The 26,517-nt window shown below is 34.8% G+C and overlaps 1 protein-coding gene across 2 annotated transcripts in view; it reads right to left on the bottom strand.

Annotated features, from left to right (window-relative positions):
• Nucleotides 1-748: 748 nt before the first annotated feature.
• ZSWIM2 (zinc finger SWIM-type containing 2) overlaps nucleotides 749-26,517 on the bottom strand; it is a 36,655-nt gene continuing 10,886 nt past the window's right edge. For both annotated transcript variants that reach the window (XM_060622297.3, XM_060622296.3), the window contains 6 exons: nucleotides 23,407-23,617; nucleotides 13,497-13,748; nucleotides 9,935-10,019; nucleotides 9,129-9,241; nucleotides 2,582-2,735; nucleotides 749-1,650 (listed from right to left, as the gene is read on the bottom strand). In XM_060622297.3, coding sequence (XP_060478280.2) covers nucleotides 844-1,650; nucleotides 2,582-2,735; nucleotides 9,129-9,241; nucleotides 9,935-10,019; nucleotides 13,497-13,748; nucleotides 23,407-23,617 — 1,622 coding nt within the window. In that variant the 3' untranslated portion in view covers nucleotides 749-843. The remainder of the gene's footprint in view (nucleotides 1,651-2,581; nucleotides 2,736-9,128; nucleotides 9,242-9,934; nucleotides 10,020-13,496; nucleotides 13,749-23,406; nucleotides 23,618-26,517) is intronic.

Here is a 26,517-nt window from a genome sequence, read left to right as displayed (position 1 = left end):
CATAGAACTATGTATTCCATTAACACTGTGACAAAAATATTATGTGAGGTTTTTTTCCTTGTCATAGATAATAAAAGTCAATGAAATAATATCAATATTTTAATACAAAAATTTGAAAAGTACTGAGCCATAAATTTTTTAAAAATAAGCAAAATAAGAATCTAAGGGTTATATTTTTCAAGTGAATATTTTGAAACAATAGTTCATTATTTTGGAAATGGGGCTGGTTTAAAAAAAACAGATCCTTTAATACTGATTGTATCAAGAAATTTGGTAGTACTTATAAGTTTCTTGAAATAAGTGAAACCATTGTAAATGTGGCATAACTTACAGCACTATATTTTATTTTACTTTAATGTATAAAAAATACCTTTATGGATATAAAGTGAAAGAGACAACTACCATCTGGATTTTCTTATAGGTTTGTGTGAATATTCCTATAGGTTTGTATGAATATTAAAATGCAAAAAATACACAAAGACCTAGAAAGAATCCTTCTATGTTACATGTATCAAGTTCAATGTTTAAAAACAGTGACTCCATGCAAGGAAAATCTATTTCCTTAATTTAAGTAAAAATAGTTATTTTAATCAGTATGAAATAAAATTTTTAAAAATTATTCATAATTAATATCCTGAACATATTGATCAAAGCACCTAATGATTTAAGTCTTATAAGGAATGGGGTCATTTAAGTGTAGCTAATCATTCAGACAAATAGGCAAAATGACAACAAAGAATTCTATACACATTTGTCAAGAATATACGATGTTTATGTTCTACAAATGAAACATTTTTATATTCAATATTCAAACATTTTCTGATGTTAATAAAACATGCATTTTCATAACTGAACTCCTTCCAATATTAAAGATAGCTCAGTACTTTTTGTATTTAAAGGGTGAGATACAGGCCTTCTTGACAGATTACATTTTTGTCTAACTTTTCTCATATAATTACTATATCTTTTAGACAAACTAAGTTTACTTGTACCCCAACTGACAATAAGATTTAAATCTTCTTGTAGTGAAGTATTTGATCTCTTCTTGTCTTTTATTCTAGTACCAAGAGTCTTCTTTGGATTGTGGTTAATATGTTTACAGTCCTTGGCCATCTTCTGGCTTTGACTAGTGTGCCATTTTTCACTGATACATGGGCTTTCCATTGCCGTGAGACATATAATATTCTTGTTAGTAATGGAAGGAAGAAATGCTTGAGATGACATTTTTCCAGTGTGTTCAGTGAGTGAATCTTGAAGATACTTGGGGAAATGTTGGCTAATTTTATACTCATAGATTAACCTTCTTGAGTTTGAATCATCTAACTTGATGGAGAATAGATCATCTATTGTTATATTCTGATAGGTATCTGTTGGACTTTCAGGTGTATTCAACTTTTCAGAATCATGTTGAGGTATGCTAGGTAAAATTTCAAGTTTATTTTGTTTTAAGACTAATCCAGGACCAGGAATGAAAAGTTCTGGTTCTTCCTGTTTTGACAGATGAGTGATGTTTGTGTTTGAAATGGACTGATGTGTGTGTCCATTTACTGCTGTATCTTTCCAGATTAAAGGGTTATATATAACTTGTCCATCAATAGGGCATGAATTGCACTTGTATAATAACCAACTGTCAATACATTTCCTATGAAACTAAAAAAAAAATTACGAATTAATCAGAGATATAATTGTCTTGTTTATAATGTACATTATCTATGCAAATTTCTCCAGGTTTCATTATTATGTTATTATTAAAACTAGCAAAATGGAAGATAACTATAATTTATCAAGTTTTATGGAAATATTTTGAAGAGTAAAACTGAATTGGTTATGGACTGATGTCTATTTTCAACACTAAAATGGAAATCCTTCTATGGATTTTTTTTTGTAATCTCATGAAATCTTACTACTTAAGTCATCAATTTCACTGTTGCTTTCTAATGAATGACATGTATTAAATAATAAAAACAGTCATAACCAACTAGACTTGGAAATAGATCTGGTAATGGTAAGATATAAAATGGTAAAATATAAGATATAAAAAGATATAAAAATAAATCACATTCTTGGGAAGAAAACAACCTATCAGACATTTTAAATAAAGGTGACTCTAAAGCTATAAATATTTACAGTAACTTTATTTCAGAAAAAAACCTGGTTACCAAATATATAATGATCAAACAACATTAGACTTTAATTCTAGTGAATTCATTTGAAATAAAAACTATGTCAAATTAAGCATCTGTTTCATCCAAAGAATCACAAAACACGTTAAGTTAATATTCTATAAGCTTTTTCTTTCTGCAAGTAACTGAAGTAAGATAAAATAATCTAACTTGAAGAGCCATTTATCTTTTCTGGATAGCATAGACAGAAATGAGTCCTAATCAACAAAAATCCATCCACAGGGGACAGAGCTGCCTTCTCAATGGTCTCTGCTACGGCTCTTCTACCATACGCTGTTCAATATGAACATCTCTGCACATGATATAACTAAAAAGTGACAGGAGAAACTTAAACTGTCAATTCATTTATAAACACTGGCCCTACAAGGAAAGACAAACTAAAATGATGTGACTTCTACCTTGTGAGCACATGGTAGCAATCTTGTATGTTGACCAAGACAAAATGCCTTCAAACAAAGTCGACACTGGTAGCCTGGAGCAAGCAGCTTACTAGTTTTTGTAATCAGTAAGAGAGGCAGTGACTTTACCACTTGTTTTGGTGTGTAAACTTGGCTGAATGAGAATGAGCAGAAAGATATGTTTATATGTGATTATAGATCAGGAAGTAGTCAATAGCACAGGTAAATTACCTCCATATAAATAATGTAAACGATTCCAATATTTTCTTGAACTGAAGGTAATAAATCTCATACACTATAAAGTTAAAAAATCTACTATATTGATGCTGAACAAGATAGATCCAACTTCAACATTAACTTCATAAATAACAAAATTTAATTTAGTCATTTCAAATAAAAACCCTAACCTGAAATTTTTTGATTTGCACTTTTTAATGTATATGAAACAAGAACAAAATTTTAATAAGAAACATATACTCAAATTATTTCAGTCTGAGCCAACACATACACCTTGTGTTTAGAAAAATACAATCCAATTCACTCTGCCATCTGGTAGGAAGTAAGGGGCACAGTAAGCCACATTAAATATTTCAGGCTACTATGATAAATTGGTAGATACGAATCTAGGAGGAAACTCATTTTCCCTTGGGATATGTTTACTATTTTAGTGTTGTTAGACTATGTTAATGTGACTCTAAAAGTACCAAACCCATTTTTGTACCAGAAGTACGAACCAACATAACTCAGATCAATGTAAATTAACTGCTATTTGATGCCATTACCAACTGATGACACAGATAAACATTTAAAAACACAACTTAGCTAAAGGTTAGACACAATCCTATTATTCAAAAGTCATTCAGAACATAGTTCAAATACAGGCATACCTTGGAGATATTGTGGGTTTGGTTCCAGACCACCACAATAAAGTGAGTACCACAGTAAAGCAAGCCAAATGAATTTTTTGGTTTTCAGTACACATAAAAGTTATGTTTACATTATACTGTAATCTATTAAGTGTGCGATAATGCTATGTTTGAGAAAGCAATATACGTACTTGAACTAAAAAAATGCCTTACTGTTAAAAATGCTAACGTTATTTGAGCTGTGAGTGCATTATAATATTTTGCTGGTCTTGTCTCAATGTTAAAGACTGCTGACTGATCAGGGTGCTGGTTGCTGAAGGTTGGAATGGCTGAGACAATTTTTTAAAACAAGATAACAATGAAGTTTGCCTCATCAACTGACACTTCCTTCCATGGATGATTTTTCTGTAGCATGTGATGCTGCTTGATTGCAGTTTACCCACAGAAGAACTTATTTCAAAATTAATCAATACTCTTAAACCCCTACAGCTGCTTTATTAACTAAGTTGATATAATATTCTAAATCCTTTGTTGTCATTCCAACAATCTTTACAGCATCTTCATCAGGAATAGATTCTCTCTCAAGAAACCACTTTCTTTGCTCATCCATAGGAAGCAACCCCTCACCTATTTAAGTTTTATCATGAGATTGCAGCAATTCAGTCACATATTCAGGCTCTACTTCTAATTCTATTTCCTTTGCTATTTCTACCATATCTGCAGTTACTTCCTCCACTGAAATAGTGAACCCCTCAAAATCATCCATGAAGGTTGGAATCAACTTCTTCCAAACTCTTGTTAATGTTAATATTATGACCTCTCCCCATGAATAATGTTCTTAATGGCATCTAGAATGGTGAATTTTTTTCCAGAAGGTTTTCAATTTACTTTGCCAGATCCATCAGAGGAGTCAGTATGACAACTATAGCCTTACAAAATGTATTTCCACACTTCTGGGGAAGATGGCAGAGTAGGAGTATCTTAGGATCACCTTGTCCCATTTGTACACCTACATAACACTCACATCAGGTTAAATAACCCAAAAAATGACATGAAGACTGGAAGAACAGACTGTTCACAGCTAAATGTAGGGAAGAGTCTACATCAAAGAAGGTAAGGAGGGTGGAGATGCAGTTGGGAGCCAAACTGACCTGTGGTCCTGTCCAGAATGGGGAGAGATGCCATTAGTGTGGAAAGGGGGGAGGACCAGACCCCAAACTAGGCACTTCAGGCATGGGGAATCTGCACTGGGAAGACAAATCCCCATAACATTTAGCTATGAAAACTAGAGGGGCCTAACTTTGTGAGTTCTTATAATCAGTGGGGCTTAACAACTGGAACTTTAAAAATCAAAAGGGTTGGCTCTGGGAGAGCCAGAGGGATAAGAAACTGAGTCTCCACCCTAAAAGAGCAAAACAAACAGCCCCACTGAGATCAGCATAGAAACAGAAGTTTAAAAAATGGCTGGGATATACAGGAAGGAGATGTATTTGCAAATCTCAGAGTATGTGCTGGAGAGGAAGCAATCTTTGGGAGATAATTCCAAGAACCAAATAGCTGGTGGGCACCATTTCCCTCCCCTAGCCCCCAGTCTAGATACACAGACATGTGTGGGAATAAGTGCAGTGCCAACACTCAAATGGGAAAACATCCCATGCTCATGGATTGAAAAAAAATATTGTTAAAATGTCCATACTACCCAAAGCAATCTACAGCTTTAATGCAATCTCTATAAAAATACTAACAGGGGCACCTGGGTGGCTCAGTCAGTTAAGCATCTGACTTTAGTTAAGGTCATGATCTCATGGTTCGTAGGTTTGAGCCCCACACTGGGCTCTCTGCTGTCAGCACAGAGCCTGCTTCAGATCCTCTGTCTCTCTTTCTGCCCTTCCCCCACTTTCATGCAGGCGCTCTCTCTCTCTCTCTCTCTCAAAATAAATAAATAAACTTAAAAAAAAAAACTACCAACAGCATTTTTCACAGAACTAGAACAACCCTAAAATTTGTATGGAATCACAAAAGACCCTGAATAGTCAAAGACATCTTGAAAAAGAAAAACAAAGCTGGAGGTATCACAATTCCAGATTTCAAGTTGTATTACAAAGCTGTAGTAATCAAAACAGTATGGTACTGGCAGAAAAACAGACATATAGATCAATGGAGCAGAACAGAAAGTCCAAAAATAAACCCACAATTGTATGGCCAATTAATCGTCAACAAAGGTGGCAAGAATATGCAATGGAAGGAAAGTATCTTCAATAAATGGTTTGTGGACCAGCTGCACAGTTATATGCAAAAGAATGAAACTGGACCATTCTCTTACATCATATACAAATATCAACTCAAAATGGATTGCAGACCTAAATGTGAGACCTGAAACCATAAAAATCATAGAAGAGAGCACAGGCAGTAACTCTTCAAATATCAGCCATAAGAACATCTTTCTAGCTATGTCTCTTGAGGAAAGAGAAGCAAAAGCAAAATAAAAAAAAAAAAAAAAAAAGACAAAAAACCTATTAGGACTACATCAAAATAAGAATAAAAAAAACTTCTGCACAGCAAAGTAAACAACAAACAAAACTAAAAGCCAACCTACTGAATGGGAGAAGATATTTACAAATGACTTATCTGACAAGTGGTTAGCATCTAAAATGTATAAAGAACTTACAAAACTCAACACGAATCAAATAATCTAATTAAAAGTGGGCAGAGGACGTGAACAGACATTTCTTCAGTGAAGACTTACAGATGGTCAACAGACACATGGAAAGATGCTCAACATCACTAATCATCAGGGAATCACAATAAGATATCACCTCACACCTTCCAGAATGGTTAAAATAAAAAATACAAGCAACAACATGTGTTGGTGAGAATGTGGACAAAAAAGGAACCCTCTTGTACTATTGGTGGAAATGCAAACTGGTATGGCCCCATTATTGAAGACAATATGGAGGTTCCTCAAAAAATTAAAAATAGAAGTACTCTATGATCCAGTAATCACACTACTGGGTATTACCCAAAGAATATGAAAACACTAATTTGAGAGAATATATGTGCCTCTATATTTATTGCAGCATTATACACAATAGCCAAATTATGGAAACAACCCAAATGTCCACTGATAGATGAGTGGACAAAGAAGATAGATGAATGGACAAAAAAGAAGTATACACACACACACTGGAATATTACTCAGCCATAAAAACGAATGAAATCTTGCCATTTATGACAACATGGGATGTAGAGGGTATAATGTTAAGTGAAATAAGTCAGTCAGAAAAAGACAAATACCATATGATTTCACTCATATGTGGAATTTAAGAAACAAAACAAAGAAAAAAAGAGACAAGCCAAAAAACTCTCTTTTTTTTAAGTATTTACTTATTTTGAGAGAGAGAGAGATAGAGACAGAGAGAGAGAGAGAGAGAGAGAGAGGGAGAAAGAGAGAGACAGAATGAGAGTAGGGGAAGGGCAGAGAGACAGGGAGAGAGAGAGAGTTCCAAGCAGGCTTCCCCAGCATGGAGCTTGAACTTATGAACCATGAGATAATGACCTGAGCCAAAATCAAGAGTTGGGCACTAAACTAACTGAGGCACCCTGGCACCTCAAAAAACTCTTAACTATAGAGAACAAATTGGTGGTTACCAAAGGGGAGGTGGGTGGGGGATGCATGAAGTATGTGAAGAGGATTGAATATAGTTATCAGGATGAGAACTGAGTTATATGTAGAATTGTTGAATCACTCTATTGTGTACCTGAAACTAATATAACACTGTATGTCAATTATACTGGAATTAAAATTTAGAAATGTATTTCTTAAATAATAAGACTTGAAAGTCAAAATTACTCATTGATTCATGGGTTGCATGCTATGTTCTATTGTGTTTCTTATCACTCTACAGATATATTTCCATAATATTGCAGAAACTGCTTTTACCAAGATCATCTAATTGTCAACTAAAAAAAATACCTGTGATTGTCAACTAAAAAAAAATACCTGTGTATTTTTATTATTTAATGTGGTGAGTATTCCTTATCTTGAAACTCTCTCCTTTTATTTAATCCACTTTCTCTGCCTAGAATGTTTCTCTACCTTAATGTTCTCTTGTCTCTATCTACAATATCTTCAACACATTTAGTTATACAATTTATTATCCAAATAGGTTGAAGTGTAATAGCCAGAGCCTAGGAACCTAGCCAGAGCCAGAGGAAATGGAGATGGAGAGCCTTAGTATAGGCTTATTATATACCCACAAGTTATTTTATGCTTCATAAGAGCTGTGGTCTACAAAGTGTCTGAAGCACCCACAGGACATGGGTAAATATCCACTGGATTGGACAGAAATGTATGTGTGTTTTTGTGTTAATGAGAGTAAGGACAATTTTTATTTGGATAATTCACTAAAATTATTATTATTACTAATAAAGGGACTTTATTTATTTATTTATTTATTCATTCATTCATTCATTCATTCATTCAGAGAGAGAGTGCAAGTGGAGGAGGTGCAGAGGAAAAGGAAGGGAGAGAATCTTAAGCAGGCCCCACATTCAGTGCAGAGCCCAGCATGGGGATCCATCTCATGACTGTGAGATCATGACCTGAGCCGAAATTGAGTCAGACACTTAACTGACTGAGTCACCCAGGTGCCCCTGAAGTTATTTTTAAAAACTAATTTTATCCCATATCCTTTCAAAATTATTTCTTTTGTATATTTTTATAGCTAATGTGTATAGTTAATAATACACAGTATATTTAATTTTCTTTAATAAGGAATATGACAAAAAATTTGAAGGCCTGTCCACTAATAAACAGCTCAATCAAGGTTGTGAAATACAACCAATCCACTCAGCATTCTTCCTCCATGAGGGAGAAACAGTGAGGGAGTGAGGCAGAAAAGACTTCCTTCCCCTAGAGATCAATCGCTTCAAAACAAGTATCAAATCCCCCTGTATTTTTTTAATAACTTATGTCATTTTTAATTTTACATTTACTTAGATGATCAATCATTTACTGAGGAAACTACTATATCCCTAATGCCTAGTAGAATCTCTGGTAGTATTAATAATAACAGACATTATTTGAGTATTTGCTGTGTGTCTGAACCATTTTATATTCACAAAATTCCTATGAGGCTGGTTTTATAATTATCCACATTTTATTTATTTATTTATTTATTCATTTATTTATTCATTTACTTATTTACTTATTTATTTATTATTTTTTAATGTTTCAGAGAGAGAGAGACAGAGCATGAGCAGAGCAGGAGCAGAGAGAGAGGGAGACACAGAATCTGAAGCAGGCTAGTAGGCTCTGAGTTGTCAGCACAGCCTAATGTGGGACTCGAACTCACGAGCCACAAGATGATGACCTGAGTTGAAGTCAGACATTCAACTGATTGAGCCACCCAGGCACCCATCCACATTTTAAAGATGAAAAAAATGTGGAAGAGAAGCAAAGTAGTTAACTAGCCCAAAAGTCACATTGCCAACTTATAGTTGTACAAGGATTAGATTCAGGCAGTCTGACTCTAAAGCCTTCCTTTTTACTTGCATAATAATGTTACTAGGATATAATTAATATTTACTGAATAAAGGAATGAATAAAACTTATTCAAACTGAAAAATTATTTAAATGTCCCAAGTCACAAAAGAAATGTAAGCTTCACTGAGAATCTTACCCTTGCTTTCCTTGAAAATGTGGCATCTTTTCTTCTGTCTCATTTTTAATATCTACATATTTTACAGTTTCATCTGATCTCTTTTCTAGTGATCTCCATCTTTGATTTCTCTTCTGTAATAGGTAAAAATAAATGTTACTTTGCAAATCATGGAAATTTTTAATTTTGTGGATTAAAATCAGCCACATATTAACAACATAATGTGAATAATATTCATTTAAAAAATTTTAACATTAAAAATTTATAAATTATTAGTGAGTCTAATATACTATTGTACAGCTACTATAATAACATTACTTTTTAAGGTAAGAATATTAATGAATAATGGTAATTTTTTTGTGGATGTTTTATCTTGTCTAATAGGTAGAAGGTAGAATTATTATTCAACATCAGGAGGCATTTACTTCTAAGTATACAGTATAAAGGATTGAAATAAAATTTCATTATTGTTGATGTAAGAAAATTTAAAACCATAAGTTGTTGTCAATAAGTTATGCCAATTAGAAATGCTGAGCTTTTTTTAAAATGAATTTTCAAGTTTAGTGGCTGTAATTCCTATACTTAAGATTTATGTGTAATGTCATCAGATGTTTGTTATTGTTATTTTATAAACTACCAATGTGAGAGTTAGTTGCACTGTACATCTCTATGAAAAAGAATTCTCCTAAAAATATAGTCTTAGGTTTTTATTAAAAAACAATCATCTCTATTCCAAAGTGTTATGTATTATTATTCTTAGATTTACTTTATTTAGATTTACAACAGGATAAATACAAACACCATATAATTCAAGATGGAAACTGTACCTCACGAAATGTAAAGGGATGAGAAAGATGGCAGCAACTATCAAAACATTCCTGGCATAAGTGATATTCTATGCATTTGGTACACCTAAAAAGGCAAAATATTAAGACATACAAGAAAAAAACCAATTATTTTGATGGTTTTGGTGAAAAATTCCAGCTAAAATTTCCTGGGAACTAGGCAGATAGGACAAGTCCCATCTTTTCTCACCTGTTATTATCTTCCTACCACTACTGTAACAAATTACAGCAAAGTTAGCAGCTTAACAACACAACTTAATTATCTTATAGTTTTGTAGGATAGAAGGCTGACATAGGTCTCAAGGGACCAAAATCAAAGGGTCAACAGGGTTGCATTTGTTTCTGGAGGTTCTAAAGGGGACCCCTTTCCTTGGTCTTTCCATTTTCTAGAAGCTGTCTACCTTCCTTGGCTTAGCTTGTTGTCCTTTCCTTTATCTTCAAAGCAAGCAATGCTTTGTCTCTCTGGGCTTTTCTTCCAAAGTCACATCTCCCTCTGACTCTTTTTTTGCCTCCCTTTCCACTTTTAAGAACACTTGTGATTACATTGGGCCCAGGCAATCAAGAATAATCTTCTTACTTCAAGGTCAGGTGTTTAGCAATCTTAATTACGTCTGCAACCTTAATTCCCCTATGTTAGGTAAGTTCTGGGCATAAGAATGTGGACATATTTGGGAAGGCATTATTTTGTCTACCACACAATCCTTCCATGGTTTCTTTCCACAGTACCTTAATTTTCATTTCTTTCTTTATCTAAATTCCTATAGGATTTATAGCCTATTAGATATTCTATCATTTGATTAGCCAGTGTTTTCCAATTGTTTCAAGAATGCGAGAGTTGTGCTTAGCAGAATACTTCTTAAAAATAAAAATTATATTCCCTTTTTTTCTCACAATATGTAAAAAGTTATATGTGTAAAAAGTTATTAAATAAACAGAAACTTCACTTTCCACAAAAGCTTTAATCTCAAACTTACATCATTTATAAAAAATTTTGCAATAAGTACATAATTTTAATTTACTTGCAGCAATATTTACCAAACAAATAATATTTTGGGCCGTAATCAAACAAAAACTTATTTTCTTATGCAAGTTATTAAAGTTTTAGAAAACTATTTCCATGAGAAATCTGGGAAAATATGTCCTTTAAACATTTAGAAGCGCATGCACTAATTTATTATTGTTATTATTTTAACATTAACCAATCATAGCAATGGAGCATTTTATTTGATACACCAAATTTTGTTAGGCAAGAAAAAATTAAGTATCTCTATATTTCAACATATATGTGTGTGTGTGTGTATACATATATACATATGTATACATATATACATATGTATATACATATACATATATATACATATATATATACATACACACACACACACACACACACACACACATATATGTATTTAGAATTAACTTCTTAAAAGATAAGTAGCTCTGTTGTGAAACTCTAATGAAGAAGGAACTGAAAATCTTTCTAGTTTGTCTCCTACTCAATACATTACTAAAACTACTGGGTATAGTTTTTCAGGCTAATGACTAAAATGTCAGTATCTGAGGGAATGAAATGAAGGTGAAGTCACAAATATTGAAATAAATTCTTTAATTTGTAAGAGAGGACTGATATAGAGGTAAGTAATTGTAAGCCAAACCTAGAGTGGAGAAATTATTCTCCGAGTGTAGGGCAGTAAGCAGGGAGCAAAACAGTGGAGAATGTCTGTATTTGGAACAAGTCTCCCCAGAATGTGCCACTTTCGCATGTGGATTACTTTGAGCTCAAGTCAATCAAGGCCCAAAAAGAGTCAGGAAGAGCTTTTTATCTCCCCCTCAACTACCTAAAGGAATTTAGATAGAGGCCCAGTCCAGGAAGAGAGCTATCACCAGAGATAACTACAAAGAGTATGCACTAGGTATGGTAAACTGGAGGGAGCTCAGCAGGACCTCTTTGTTCAAATTCCTCTCTGTGTCCTATTGTCTCACCATGGCTTGACATTTGTTTTTCCCAACTTCCCATAAATTGTCCTCTTTCCCTTTGAAGACACGAACCCCTTTCTCCTTAGCCCAGGATGGCTTCTAAGCCTTAACTGCTTGTCTTTGAAACTTTCATGTCAGTGTGAGGCTCCTGCATGAACAAATTTAAATTTGCTTTTTCTGCTATTAATCTGTCTTACGTCAGTTTAATTAATAGACCAGATGAAAGAACCTAGAAAGGTATAGAAAATTTTTTCCTCCTGTACAAGGGGTAGTGTGAAGAATCATCCACAAAGACAGAAAGAGCAGTCAGAAAACTCAGAGGAAAAGAGTGTACTACCATTAACAAAATACTTAAAAGAAAGATTTGAAATTATCTACTAACACTCTAATAATTTGAGGAACAGGCAACAATGAGGACTGAGAATTTTACACCATGTCTGCTTCATGTCCTCATCTCTCACAGCTGTTCCTCCCAACCCCCTCTTTCACATGTTATCTTAGCTTCTTACTGTTTGGATCCGTACCTCTTGAAAACAACGGTTGCTAATACCGAAGGTCAAGTCCTTCCTTTTTCTGGAACCTATTTAACTAACATTCCTGATGCTAGCTGAATACCTGCTAAACCTCCACAAAAATTCTGACCTTCTTTCTCAAGTTAAAATGTTCCTTTGGAGTCTTCTCAGGCCAGTCATTTTCCAGTAAAGACTCTTACTTACAGTGTTCCAGTTGATTTTCTTCTATGTGACACATAAGGAAAACAAAGAACTAAAACACTATAAACCAGAAAAGTTACCATTTGCTGACAGGAGTAATTAAAAACAGTTTTATGATTTTATGAGAGGGTTCTAAAAAATGTATGAATTGGGCTCATCATAATGTATTTCTAGGAAGACTGGAAAAAATATTTTCTTCACATAGAGTTAAGCTAAAATTTTAATTAAAACACAATTCCTAAGCATAGCAATTAATTGATGTTTTAGTGTGGCAATTGCGGGAAAGTTTGGGGATTAAGTACAAAAGTAACAAAAACTGTTTTCTCTAATAATTATCTTATTGCCATTGAAGCACAGGATTGAAACAAAAAACACATGTACTTGTTGAAATTTGGAATTCAGGAAACTCAATTAAATATTCATTCAATCTAGTCAATATCCCTCTAGCTCAATTATAGAAGTTTTTGGCAATATCAGTGATGGTTCAAAGAAAGTTACAGAAGCTGAGAGGTCTAGAAGTGGAGGGTTCTGAATTTGGAAACTCATTTAGGCCAAAGCAACAAGCCTGTGTCTAGAGCTTCCAGGACAGAATGCTACTTCAGACTCTCAATCTAGACTGGAGTGCAAAGCCAATACCTTTCTGTAAGTGAAGGAATAAAACAATGAGTGTTTGAGGTACTAGGCTGACATAGATCACCAGTCTGGAAATCCTAAATAAGCAACCATCACTTACTCAAACATACTACATACAGAAGGAAGAACCCAGCCTAAATGACTAGTACTCTAATGCTTCAAGTTTTCTAATGTTAAAAAGAGTTAGAAAACATGTTTATCATTTTACTGATGACACTTACTTATAACATCTCCCCTCAATTGGAAATTGTTTACAGTTATTACAGGGAATTCCAAGATGTTTGTCCAGTCGCTCTTTTTCAGCTGCAGTTACAAGTTTGCTAGAGTTTCTGAACTCCTCTAAAATAAGTTTTATTGGTGCAAACTCTTTCCTACATAGAGGACATTTCAACATGGAAGCATTTGATATCATATCCTGATAATTAGCTAGGATCTTCATGCATTTTATATGGAGGCTATTGCCACAGCCAAACCTGTTAGAAATAAAATGAGTTTACCATTTGTATCCATCAAAGTTATATGTATTTATATAAATAAAACTTTCTGTGCTACCATCTTTGTTTCCTATAAAAACAGATTCTGAACCAATTTTCCAGATATGGCTTGATTATACACATAAACACTATCTTATTCACCTACCTAATCTATCATCTTTAATCTATACATCAGAATTCCTAACAAATTCTCCCCCATTCCAATGAAATGGTGGCAAACAATTTTGTATCATTTTCTTTTTTTTTAAGATTTTATTTTTGAGTAATCTCTACACCCAACCTAGGGCTCAAACCCACAACCCTGAGATTAAGAGAGCCACTCAGGCACTCCAGTATTTTTCATTTTTAAAGTCAGGATAAATATAATCTTGACCAAAAAGAAAATTATAACAATAGTAATTATTTTTAAATGAAAGACATCACTGAGAGCAGGGGTATCACCTCATTCTTCTAGAAATCACAATATTTGATAGTACCCGAAAAATATCTACTGAGAGAAATAATATTTTGGGAAACAGTTAATAATTTAAAAATATGCAATAGAAGCTGCCATATGAGGGGTGCCTGGGTGGCTCAGTCGGTTGAGTGTCCGCCTTCCGCTCAGGTCATGATCTCACAGCCTGTGAGTTTGAGGCCCGTGTCAGGCTCTGTGCTGACAGCTCAGAGCCTGGAGCCTGCTTCAGATTCTGTGCTTCCCTCTCTCTCTGCCCCAACCCACTCGCATTTTGTCTCTGTCTCTCTCAATAATAAATAAACATGAAAAAAAATAAAAAAAAAGAAGCTGCTATATGAAAAACTACATGGATGAAAATTTTGGCAAATAATCAGGAGTAAGAAAATGAAAAATTCAATAGCAAATGGTTGCCCAAATATCCAAGTCCAACTTTACAGTGCCTTGAAGAATAGTATGAATATGACACTCTAAATAAATGTTTGTGTATAGGTAAAAATTTGAATTACTTAGGTTGAAAGATAGAATTTGAAACTGAAAGGAATTTTTAGAATATTAAAGTACTATCTTTACTCAGAAAATTCTTTGTAACTTCTCTGAGCCAATGGGTATAAAACAAAAATGTGAAAATTATCCTACCTTAATAGCTTAAAGTGGAGAAGGGAGAAGGGAATAAAGTGGAGTTACATTTTAATTTTCACCCTTTATATTGTAGCCTAGAAATATTTAGAATAAGAACAGGACCTGTTACAACATATATGTTAGGAAACAAAAGAAGGCCATTTAAATATAAATTAAGCAATAGGTAAAGCTTTTTATTGTTTTTCTATCAACATGTCTCCTAACAAGAAATTACAAACATATTAAATTAGAATTTTTTCATAAGCTTTAAATCACCAAAGGAAAAAAACACGTAGAACGCTGGGAAGATGGCAAAGTAGGAGAATCCTGAGGTCACGTTGTTCTATGGACACACTGAGATAACAGCTACATCAGTGCAATTAACTCAGAAACAACCAAAGACCAGCAGAACATATTTTTCACAGTTCATCGTAGAGAGAATGCAACATTCAAAAGTGTAGGGGGAGCAGAGACGTGGTCAAGAACTAAACCCATGTGGAGGTTAACCACAATGGGAAGGGCAACACAAGCATGGAGAAGTGAGAGAATCAGACCCCACACCAGGCACCTCAGGCACAGGGAACCTGCACTGGGAAGACAAGTCTCCATAACATTTGGCTTTGAAAACCAATGGGGCTTAACACTGCCAGCAGGGCCTAGCTCCAGGAGAGCCAGAGGGTGATAGGAAACTGAGTCCCTGCCGCTAAAGAGCCAGCATAACAAATAACCCAGCCCAGATATAGTAATAAAAGCAGCAGTTTGAAAAGCACCAGGGGGTACACATGAAGGAGATTATTTACTAATTTCAGAACATGCCCTAGAAGGGCAAGGATCATTAAGAGACTTCAAGAACAAAAGAGCCGGTGGGTGCCATTTCTATCCTCTTCCCAGCCCCATAGGCTAGATATCTGGATGTTTGTAGCAATCAGCTAAACACTTTCCACCTATCTTGCTATTGCAGTGCTTCTGGCCCTCACATTATCATGTGGATCCATGACAACCAACTTGCCCCACTCAGTAGGTGTCCCCCCCATAGCAGTTCTTGCCCTAACATGCTCCGTAGGCAGCCCTGGCAAGGACCAGCACCACTCTAAAGCGACTCCTGCTTTCGGGAGAGGAGAAGGTAACTACACACACCAGTGCACCCACAGTCCCAGAAGCCAAATCTTACAGTTGGAAGCTCAGAGACTGCCCTGTCAATCAGTGCAACTGTAGCATGGGCACACAGAATGGGGGCAGGCATGGGGTCTGACTTCTGGACCCATCCACCCATGAAAGCCTCTCAGGAGACAAGGCAGAAAGAGTACCCTACAGACAGGTGTGACAACAGCCCCAACAGATGGACTGGAGGTAGGCATCTAGTCTGACATCTGGCTCCATTTACCAATGAAGCCCTCTCAGGTAACAACACAGGAGAGCACTCTGCACTTCAGCATGACTGCAGCTCCAACAGACAGGCTGAGGGCAGGCATCTGGTGTGACTACTAATGCTGCCCAACTACAAGCCTAGTGCTTTAGATGGGTTCAAATTAAAGCAACATTAACGTATATAGACTATTATATTCATAGGATGTTATATATGAACCTAATGGCAACCACACATAAAAATGACAACCATATAAAAACAACCTTATAATTGATATAGAAAAAATAAAGAGAAAGGAATCCAAGCACAACACAAAAGGAAGCCATCAAACCACAAGAGAAGAGAGCAAGAAAGAAGAAAGGAACAGAGAACTACAAAAACAACCATAAAACAAGTAACAAAATGGCAATAAGTACATATATACCAATAAATACTTTTAAATATAAATGAATTAAATGTTCCAATCAAAGGACACAGGGTGAGTATATATATATATATATATATATATATATATATATATATATATGACTCATCTCGCTTTAAGAATGCTGGTGCAATTTTGATTGGGATTGTATTGAATGTGTAGATTGCTTTGGGTAGTATTGACATTTTAACAGTATTTATTCTTCCAATCCATGAGCATGGACTGTTTCTCCATTTCTTTGTATCTTCCTCAATTTCTTTCATAAGCTCTCTATAGTTTTCAGAATACAGATCTTTTACATCTTTGGTTAGGTTTATTCCTAGGTATTTTATGCTTCTTGGTGCAATTGTGAATGGGATCAGTTTCTTTATGTCTTTCTGTTGCTTCATTATTAGTTTATAAGAATGCAACTGATTTCGGTACATTAATTTTATATCCTGTGACTTTGCTGAATTCATGTATCAGTTCTAGCAGACTTTTGGTGGAGTCTATGGGGTTTTCCATGTATAATATCTTGTCATCTGCAAAAAGTGAAAGCTTGACTTCATCTTTGCCAATTTTGATGCCTTTGATTTCCTTTTGTTGTCTGATTGCTGATGCTAGAACTTCCAACACTATGTTAAACAACAGCGGTGAGAGTGGACATCCTTGTCGTTTCCTGATCTCAGGGAAAAAGCTCTCAGTTTTTCCTCATTGAGGATGATGTTAGCTGTGGGCTTTTCATAAATGGCTTTTATGATCTTTAAGTATGTTCCTTCTATCCCGACTTTCTTGAGGGTTTTTATTAAGAAACATTGCTGAATTTTGTCAAAGGCCTTTTCTGCATCGATTGACAGGATCATATGGTTCTTATCTTTTCTTTTATTAATGTGATGTATCACGTTGATTGATTTGCAAATGTTGAACCAGCCCTGCATCCCAGGAATGAATCCCACTTGATCATGGTGAATAATTCTTTTTATATGCTGTTGAATTCGATTTGCTAGTATCTTGTTGAGAATTTTTGCATCCATATTCATCAGGGATATTGGCCTGTAGTTCTCTTTTTTTGCGAAGCTAGAACAAGCAATCCTAAAATTTGTATGGAACCACAAAAGACTCCAAAGAGCCAAAGTAATATTGAAGAAGACCAAAGCGGGAGGTATCACAATGCCAGACTTTAGCCTTTACTACAAAGCTGTAATCATCAAGACAGCATGGTACTGGCACAAAACAGACACATAGATCAATGGAATAGAATAGAGACTCCAGAATTGGACCCACAAAAGTATGGCCAACTAATCTTTGACAAAGCAGGAAAGAATATCCAATGGAAAAAAGACAGTCTCTTTAACAAATGGTGCTGGGAGAACTGGACAGCAACATGCAGAAGGATGAAACTAGACCACTTTCTTACACCATTCACAAAAATAAACTCAAAATGGATGAAGGACCTGAATGTGAGACAGGAAACCATCAAAACCCTGGAGGAGAAAGCAGGAAAAAACCTCTCTGACCTCAGCCGCAGCAATTTCTTACTTGACACATCTCCGAAGGCAAGGGAATTAAAGCAAAAATGAACTATTGGGACCTCATGAAGATAAAAGATTCTGCACTGCAAAGGAAACAATCAACAAAACTAAAAGGGAACCAACAGAATGGGAAAAGATATTTGCAAATGACATATTGGACAAACGGCTAGTATCCAAAAGGTACAAAGTACTCACCAAACTCCACACCCGAAAAACAAATAATCCAGTGAAGAAATAGGCAGAAGACATGAATAGACAGTTCTCTAAAGAAGACATCCAGATGGCCAACAGGCACATGAAAAGATGCTCAACATCACTCCTCATCAGGGAAATACAAATCAAAACCACACTGAGAAATCACCTCACACCAGTCAGAGTGGCCAAAATGAACAAATCAGGAGACTATAGATGCTGGCGAGGATGTGGAGAAACGGAAACCCTCTTGCACTGTTGGTGGGAATGCAAACTCTGGAAAACAGTGTAGAGGTTCCTCACAAAATTAAAAATAGATCTACCCTATGACCCAGCAGTAGTACTGGTAGGATTTTACCCAAGGGATACAGGAGTGCTGATGCATAGGGGCACTCGTACCCCAATGTTTATAGCAGCACTTTCAACAATAGCCAAATTATGGAAAGGGCCTAAATGTCCATCAACTGATGAATGGATAAAGAAGTTGTGGTTTACATATACAATGGAATACTACTTGGCAGTGAGAAAGAATGAAATATGGCCTTTTGTAGCAACATGGATGGAACTGGAGAGTGTTGTGCTAAGTGAAATAAGTCATACAGAGAAAGACAGATACCATATGTTTTCACTCTTATGTGGATCCTATGAAACTTAACGGAAGACCATGGGGGAGGGGAAGGGGGAAAAAAAGTTACAGAGAGGGAAGGAGGCAAACTATAAGAAACTCTTAAAAACTGAGAACAAACTGAGGGTTGACGGGGGGAGGGGCAGGGTGAGAGGGAGGGGAAAGTGGGTGATGGGCATTGAGGAGGGCACCCGTTGGGATGAGCACTGGGTGTTGTATGGAAACCAATTTGACAATAAATTTCATATTAAGAAAAAAAAGAAAAATTAGCTTTATTCTTTTTCTCAGATACAGCTAATGGGTTTTTTGAAGAATTTTTAATTACGTTATTATGAGAGAGTTATGTGTTATAGTTCTTTTATTAACAACCTGTATGATTGTGGTCTATTCATTTAGCCTTTCTGGGACCCATTTTTATCTCCTACAAAATAAATGTTAGCAAATATTTAAAAAAAAAAAAAGACTCATCTATATGTCACCTTCAAGAGACTCACTTCAGACCTAAAGACATATGCAGATTGAAAATGAAGAGCTAGAAAACCACTTACCATGCAAATGAAAGTGAAAAGAAAGCTGAAGTAGCAATGCTTATACTGGACAAAATAGACTTGAAAACAAAGACAGTGACAAGAGCAAAGGAAGGACATTAATAATGATAAAGGGAACAATCCAACAAAAGGATATAACAACTGTAAATATTTATGCACTCAACATGGAAGCACCTAAAGCCAGAAAGGACCTATTAACAGGCATAAAGGAATAAACTGACAATGATACAATAATAGTAGGGGACTTTAACACCCCACTTACATCAATGGATACATCTGCCAGACGGAAAATAAACAAGGAAGGAGTAGCTTTGAATGACAGGACTGGCCAGATGGACCTAACAGATATTCAGAACATTATATCCCAAAACAGCAGACTACACAGTCTTTTCAAGTGCACATGGAACATTCTCCAGAATAGATTGCATATTAGGTCACTAACAAATATCGATAAATTTAAAAAGAATGAAATCTTATCATGCACATTTTCTGATCATGACATTATGAAATTAGAAATCAAACAGAATGCAAATATATGGAGGTTAAATAACACGCTACTAAACAATGAATGGGTTAATCAAAAAAATAAGAGGAAATCAAAATACATGGAGACAACTAAAAAAGAAAACACAATGGTCCAAATCTTTGGGATGCAGCAAAAGCTGATCAAAGAGGGAAATTTATAGCAATACAGATATACCTCAAGAAGCAAGAAAGATCTCTAATAAACAACCTAACCTTATACCTAAAGGAGCTAGAAAAAGAACATAGCCCAAAGCCAATAGAAGGAAGGAAATAATAAAAATTAAAGTAGAAATGAATGAAATAGAGACAACTCCCGCCCCCCAACAATAGAACAGATCAATGAAACCAGTAGCTGGTTCTTTGAAAAAATCAATAAAATTGATAAACCTTTTATCAGACTCATTAAGAGAAAATGAGAGAGGACTCAAATAAATAAAATCAGAAATGAAGAAGGAGGGGTGCCTGGGTGGCTCAATCAGTTAGGCTTCTGACTTCGACTCAGGTCATGATCTCGCGGTTCACGAGTTCGAGCCCTGTGTTGGGCTCTGTGCTGATAGCACAGAGCCTGCAGCCTGTTTTGGATTCTGTGTCTCCCTCTCTCTGCCCCTCCCCTGCTCATTCTCCGTCTCTGTCTCTGTCTGTCTCTCTCTAAAAAATAAATAAAACAGGGGCAACTGGGTGGCTAAGTTGGTTAAGCGTCTGACTTTGGCTCGGGTCATGATCTTGTGGTTTGTGGGTTCGAGCCCCATGTCGGGCTCTGTGCTGACAGCTCAGAGCCTGGAGCCTGCTTCGAATTCTGTGTCTCCCTCTCTCTCTGCCCCTCCCCTGCTCATCCTCTGTCTCTCTCTCTCTATCCCTAGAAAAATTTCAAAAATCAATCAACATGATACATTAGTAAGAGAAAGGACAAAAACCATATGATCATCTCAATAGATGCAGAAAAAGCATTGAGAAAGTACAACATCCATTCATGATAAAAACTCTCAGCAAAGTAGGTTTAGAGGGAACATTTCTCAACATAATAAAGACTATATATAAAAAACCCACACTAAAATCATACTCAACAGTGAAGTACTGAGAGCTTTTCCTTTAAGATCATAATAAGATAAGGGTGTCTGCTCTCACTGTTTTTATTAAACATAATACTGAGAGTCCTAGCCACAGCAACCAGACTAAAATAAATAAATGGCATCCAAATTAGTAAGTAAGAAGTAAAACATTCAGTATTTGCAAATCACAGAATACTATATATAGTAAACCTTTAAAACACCACCAAAAACCACTAGAACTAATAAATGAATTCAGTACGGTCACAGGATACAAAATCAATTTACAGAAATCTATTACATTTCTGTATACTAATAATGAAGTAGCAAAAAGAGAAACAAAGAAAAAAAATCCCATTTATAATTGCATCAAAATGAACAAAATACTTAGGAATAAACCTAACTATAAAACATTGATGAAAGAAATTGAAGATGAGACAACAAATGGAAAGATATTCCATGCCCTAGGACTGAAAGAATTAATACTATGAAAATGTCCGCACTACCCAAAGCAATCTACAGAGTCAATGTAATTTCTATCAGAAGACAAACAACAGTTTTGGCAGAACTAGAACCAATAATCCTAAAATATGTATGGAACCTCAAAGATAGCCAAAGACAGCTTGAGAAAGAAAAATAAAGCTGGCACTTCAAATTCCAAGTTTTAAGATATATATAAAGTTGTAGTAATTGAAAACAGTATAATACTGGCACAAAAATAGACACACAGATCAACAGAACAGAATAGAGGGCCCAAAATTAACACACACTTGTATGGTCAATTAATCTACAACAAAGAAGGCAAGAATTTACAATGAGGAGAAGACAGTTTCTTCAATGAACGGTTCTGGGAAAACTAGATAGCTATAGGCAAAAAGAATAAAATTGGACCACTTTCTTACACCACACACAAAAATCAGCTCAAAATGGATTAAAGATATAAATGTAAGACCTGGGGGTGCCTGGGTGGCTCAGTCAGTTGAGCATCCAATTCTTGATTTTGGTTCAGATAATGATCTCAGGGTTGTGGGATCGAGCCCTGTGTTTGGCTCTGTACTAAATGTGGAGCCTGCTTGGGATTCTCTCTCTTCCTCTCTCCCACTCCTCCCACTCATGCTCTCCCTTTCTCACTCTAAAATATTAAAGAAAAGTGAGATCCAAAACCATAAAAATCCCCAAAGAAAATATAGGCAATAATTTCTTTGACTGCAGCCATAGAATCATGTTTCTAGATATGTCTCCTCAGTCAGGGAAAACAAAATCAAAATTCAACTATTTGGGACTACAGCAAAATTAAAAGCTTTTGCACAGCAATGGAAACCATCAACAAAACCAAAAGGCAACCTACTGAATGGGGGAAGATATTTTCAAGTGATATATCTGATTTTGGTGTATCCAAAATATATAAAGAACTTATATAACTCAACACCAAAAACCCCCAAATAATCTGATCAAAAAATGGGCAGAGGATTTGAACTGACATTTTCCAAGGCAGACATACAGATGGTTGATATACACGTGAAAAGATGCTCAGCATCACAAACCGTCAGAGAAATGCATATCCAAACCACAAAGAGATATCACCTTAAACCTGTCAGAATGGCTGACACAAAAAACACAAAAAATAACAAGTGTTGGCAAGGATGTGGAGAAAAAGGAACCTTCATGCACTGTTGGTGGAAATGCAAACTGGTGCAACCACTGTGGAAAGCAGTATGGTGGTTCTTCAAAAAATTAAAAATAGAATTACCATGATTTAGTAATTTCACTAAAGGTAATTTGCTGAAGGAAAACAAAAACATGGATTCAAAAGATATATGTACCCCTATGCTTATTGCAGCATATTTACAATAGCCAAGATGTGAAAGCAACCCAAGTGTCCATCAACAAATGAATGGATAAAGAAGGTGTCATACACACACAGAATGGAATATTACTCAACCACAGAAAAGAATAAGACCTTGTCATTTGCAACAACATGGATTAACCTAGATGGTATAATCCTAAGTGAAATAAATCAGCCAAAGAAAGACAAATACCATATGATTTCACTCATATGTGAAATTTAAGAAACAAAACAAATGAACAACAACAATAAAAAGATCAGCAAAATACCAGACTCTTAAATGCAGAAAAGATACTGGTGGTTGTCAGAGGGAAGGTGAGTAGGGGAATGGGTGAAATAGATAACGCAGATTAAGAGTACACTTATCTTGATGAGTACTAAATATTCCTCAGAACTGCTGAATCATTATACTGTATACCTGAAACTAATATAATGTATTTTAATTGTACTTCAATAACAAAGATAAAGAAAAAACATGTCACCTGCAAAATGTGACAGGAAGTTTTTTCTCTAAAAGTACTTCTTGACAAATAGAGCAGATATCATCTGAACCAATTTCCTTCTGTTTAATGTACCCATCTTCTTCAATATGCACAGTTTCATCATTTGTTCCTTGTTGTGGAGTTTGAACTCGATGTATCCCTCGAAGCAAGTCACTGATTTCTCTTTCCACAAGACCTAACTGCAAAGCACCTATGAAAAATTCCAAAGTATTAAAATTCAGTGGCAAAATTAGAGATACAGAAATGTAAATAACTTATGCTGAAAGTTAGAATTTTCTTTCAAATATCAGAAAGACAGTTTTGATTGAATTGTTACACTGAGATTTACCACTTCTTGTATTTTTTTTCAGAACCAAAAGGTCAAGTAAGAGTCATTGATAAAAAGAATGGGAGGTGCTGGGTGGCTCAGTTGGTTAAGCATCTGACTTCAAATCAGGTCATGACCTCACAGTTCATGGGTTTGAGCCCCATGCCAGGCTCTGTGCTGATAGCTCAGAGCCTGGAGGCTGCTTCAGATTCTGTGTCTCCCTCTCTCTCTGCCCCTCCCTGACTTGTTCTCTCTCCCTAAAAAATAAATAAACATAAAAGTAAATGAATGGAAATTATATTTTTTTCTTATAACTGAAAAGAGTCAGTGCAAATGTTGCATTGTAAAGGTTTTGCATTAATTATGTGACAGTGTTCATTCTTGGATTGGTGTTATAATCATGTCTTAGATTTTAATCTGTTCAATTTGTCCATAAATAATATTTTATCAACATACCACCAAAAGAAATGGACACAAATACATAAAGGGGAAACAGGGATATTTGAGTAGTTAGTGAAATTAGTCTTTGTTAGATGAATAATGAATGAATAGATAACAGGAGAGCAAGACTCAATTGTAACTACTCTCCTGTCTTGGTTTTCAGTTTCTACAAGAGTGTCTTGGTAGCCACATCTTTCACAGATTTGGTTAGTATTCTTCTGAATAATCTATTTGGAACTATGTTGCTTATAATCTTGGGATGTGCATTCTTTGAATTATGAATTTTCTCCATCCTACTGTCCTTATAAGAAATCGTTTCTAATACATTTAGTTTTGATCAGGGAATCCTAGATTCTTTATTCCTTTCTCCATCCCAGGCTCCTTTCCTTTTCTCTCTCCTTAACATGCCATAATTTAAATGCCATCTGTTATTGGTCCTCTTGAATTCTATTCATTTTATACATTCTTTAATACATTTAATACATTATTTAATAAATTTTAAAATACTTGCAAGATAATAAAACCTTCATTTTTTCTGGAAAGACTTCCAAATTAAACACTAAGAATACTGAAAACATCATAGAACAATATAGAAATCTCCGTTCCTTGCGTGAGGTGGGGTGGCAGGTGGAATGTAAGAGGGTAACATAATTTAATTAACCATTACTTTGGAGGATGAGAGCTATTTGTCACAGAGACAGAGCAACATCTGCTCTCTAAAAAAGACAGGGAGGAAAATGAAGAACAAAAACTGTGCTTTTGGGAATAAAGATTTCCTAGGGCAGCAGAATTATTGAAACATAAAAGTTCATAAGAGGAGCTGGCCATAAATGTCTTATGTGGTATAACATGAATTGGAAAATAAAGCAGAAACAAACTCTTCTGAAATGAATTTAAAAAATTAATGTATGAGACTATGAAAGAATATTCTTTTATAGAGAAGAGCAAGACAGCTAATCTTATCAGAGGGCAATGGAAGATGTTCAACTTCATTAACATAAAAGAAAATTAGTTAAAATAAGAATGACACACAGACACAGAATAAAACCTATTGAATAAGCAATAGTAAATCAATGAAATGTTATGTTTGTTTGCCTTATGTCATTTCTTTTTGCATTTAAAAAAGCTATATGAAGATACTTTAGACCTTCTAAGGGTATGTTAGATGTATGGAAGAATGGAAATTTATTTAATTTGCCAGGAACGAACAGATTACAATGAACCTTGTAGCTGGCATTTTTTTGTGTTCTGTAGGACAGCCTTTTTTCCCCCTACACTATAGAAATATTATTAACATTTGAAAATATTTCTTCATATTTTTAAATTATTTTCTTTGGGGACTTAAGTATTCTGTTCATGTCTTTCATTATGTGCTTAAGTAATAATATGTACCTAAAACACGAATCTCAAACCAAACCTAGCAGAAAATTGACAGGTAGCTGAAATTGCAAATCAGCAAAAGTATTTTAAGACCAATTTGGCAATACATCTGGTTGGCAGACATAAAAATTTTAATACTTTTACTCCAAAATCTGATTAATGAGACATTAGGCTAAACAAATGATTGAAAGAAGAGAAAGCTTCATGTACAAAGAATATGACAAACAGTTAGAAATAAATTAAATGCCTAACAATAGAATAATGTTAACTAAATTATGATATACCATATTTAGCCCCTGATGACTTTAATTACAGAGATTACACAGCATTGAAAATGGGTATAAAGTAACAATGTGTGATAAAAGCAGAGGACAAAATTCCCATGCACTATTAGACATACATAAATATAAAGTAATAAATGAAAATGGGAGCAAAAAAGTTTATTGTATCTTTGTAGTGGGAATTTAAAAATTTTTTTCTTCAACATGGTTCTTAATTTATTTGTAAATATTTAATTAAAAAAAGGAATGGATGGCATTTACTAGACAAAAAGAAAAAGAGAAAATGGAGAAGAGGGAAAAAAATCTAGTTTATACTTTGGGTTTTGACTACTGTTAGCATTGGAACTTTTAGAGTCTCCCTTATAAAAGAAGAGAGGGGAATTGGATAAACTAAAAGTTTCTCTAATGACAACGTTTATAAAACAAAGAGAAGGATACGTTTTTGACTCTTAGCTATTTTGTCCCTCAGCTCTCTATTAAAAAGTAAACTATAAAAAAAATAGACATTGTCTTTAGAAGAAACTATTAGGTGATAAATGTAGGTTTTGCTGGAAAACATTTATTGGGTGATGGGAAAAATAATGCTCCATGTTCAAAAACTGATATCTTTACAATAAAATTCCTTTGTAATCATCTTTGTAAATGTTCAAAAATAAAAGTCAATTGTTTTTGATATGCAAC

Source organism: Panthera onca, chromosome C1 (genome assembly GCF_046562875.1).
Source record: "Panthera onca isolate mPanOnc1 chromosome C1, mPanOnc1 haplotype 2, whole genome shotgun sequence".
NCBI classification, from domain to species: domain Eukaryota; kingdom Metazoa; phylum Chordata; class Mammalia; order Carnivora; family Felidae; genus Panthera; species Panthera onca.
This window is presented reverse-complemented; position numbering and strand designations above follow the sequence as displayed.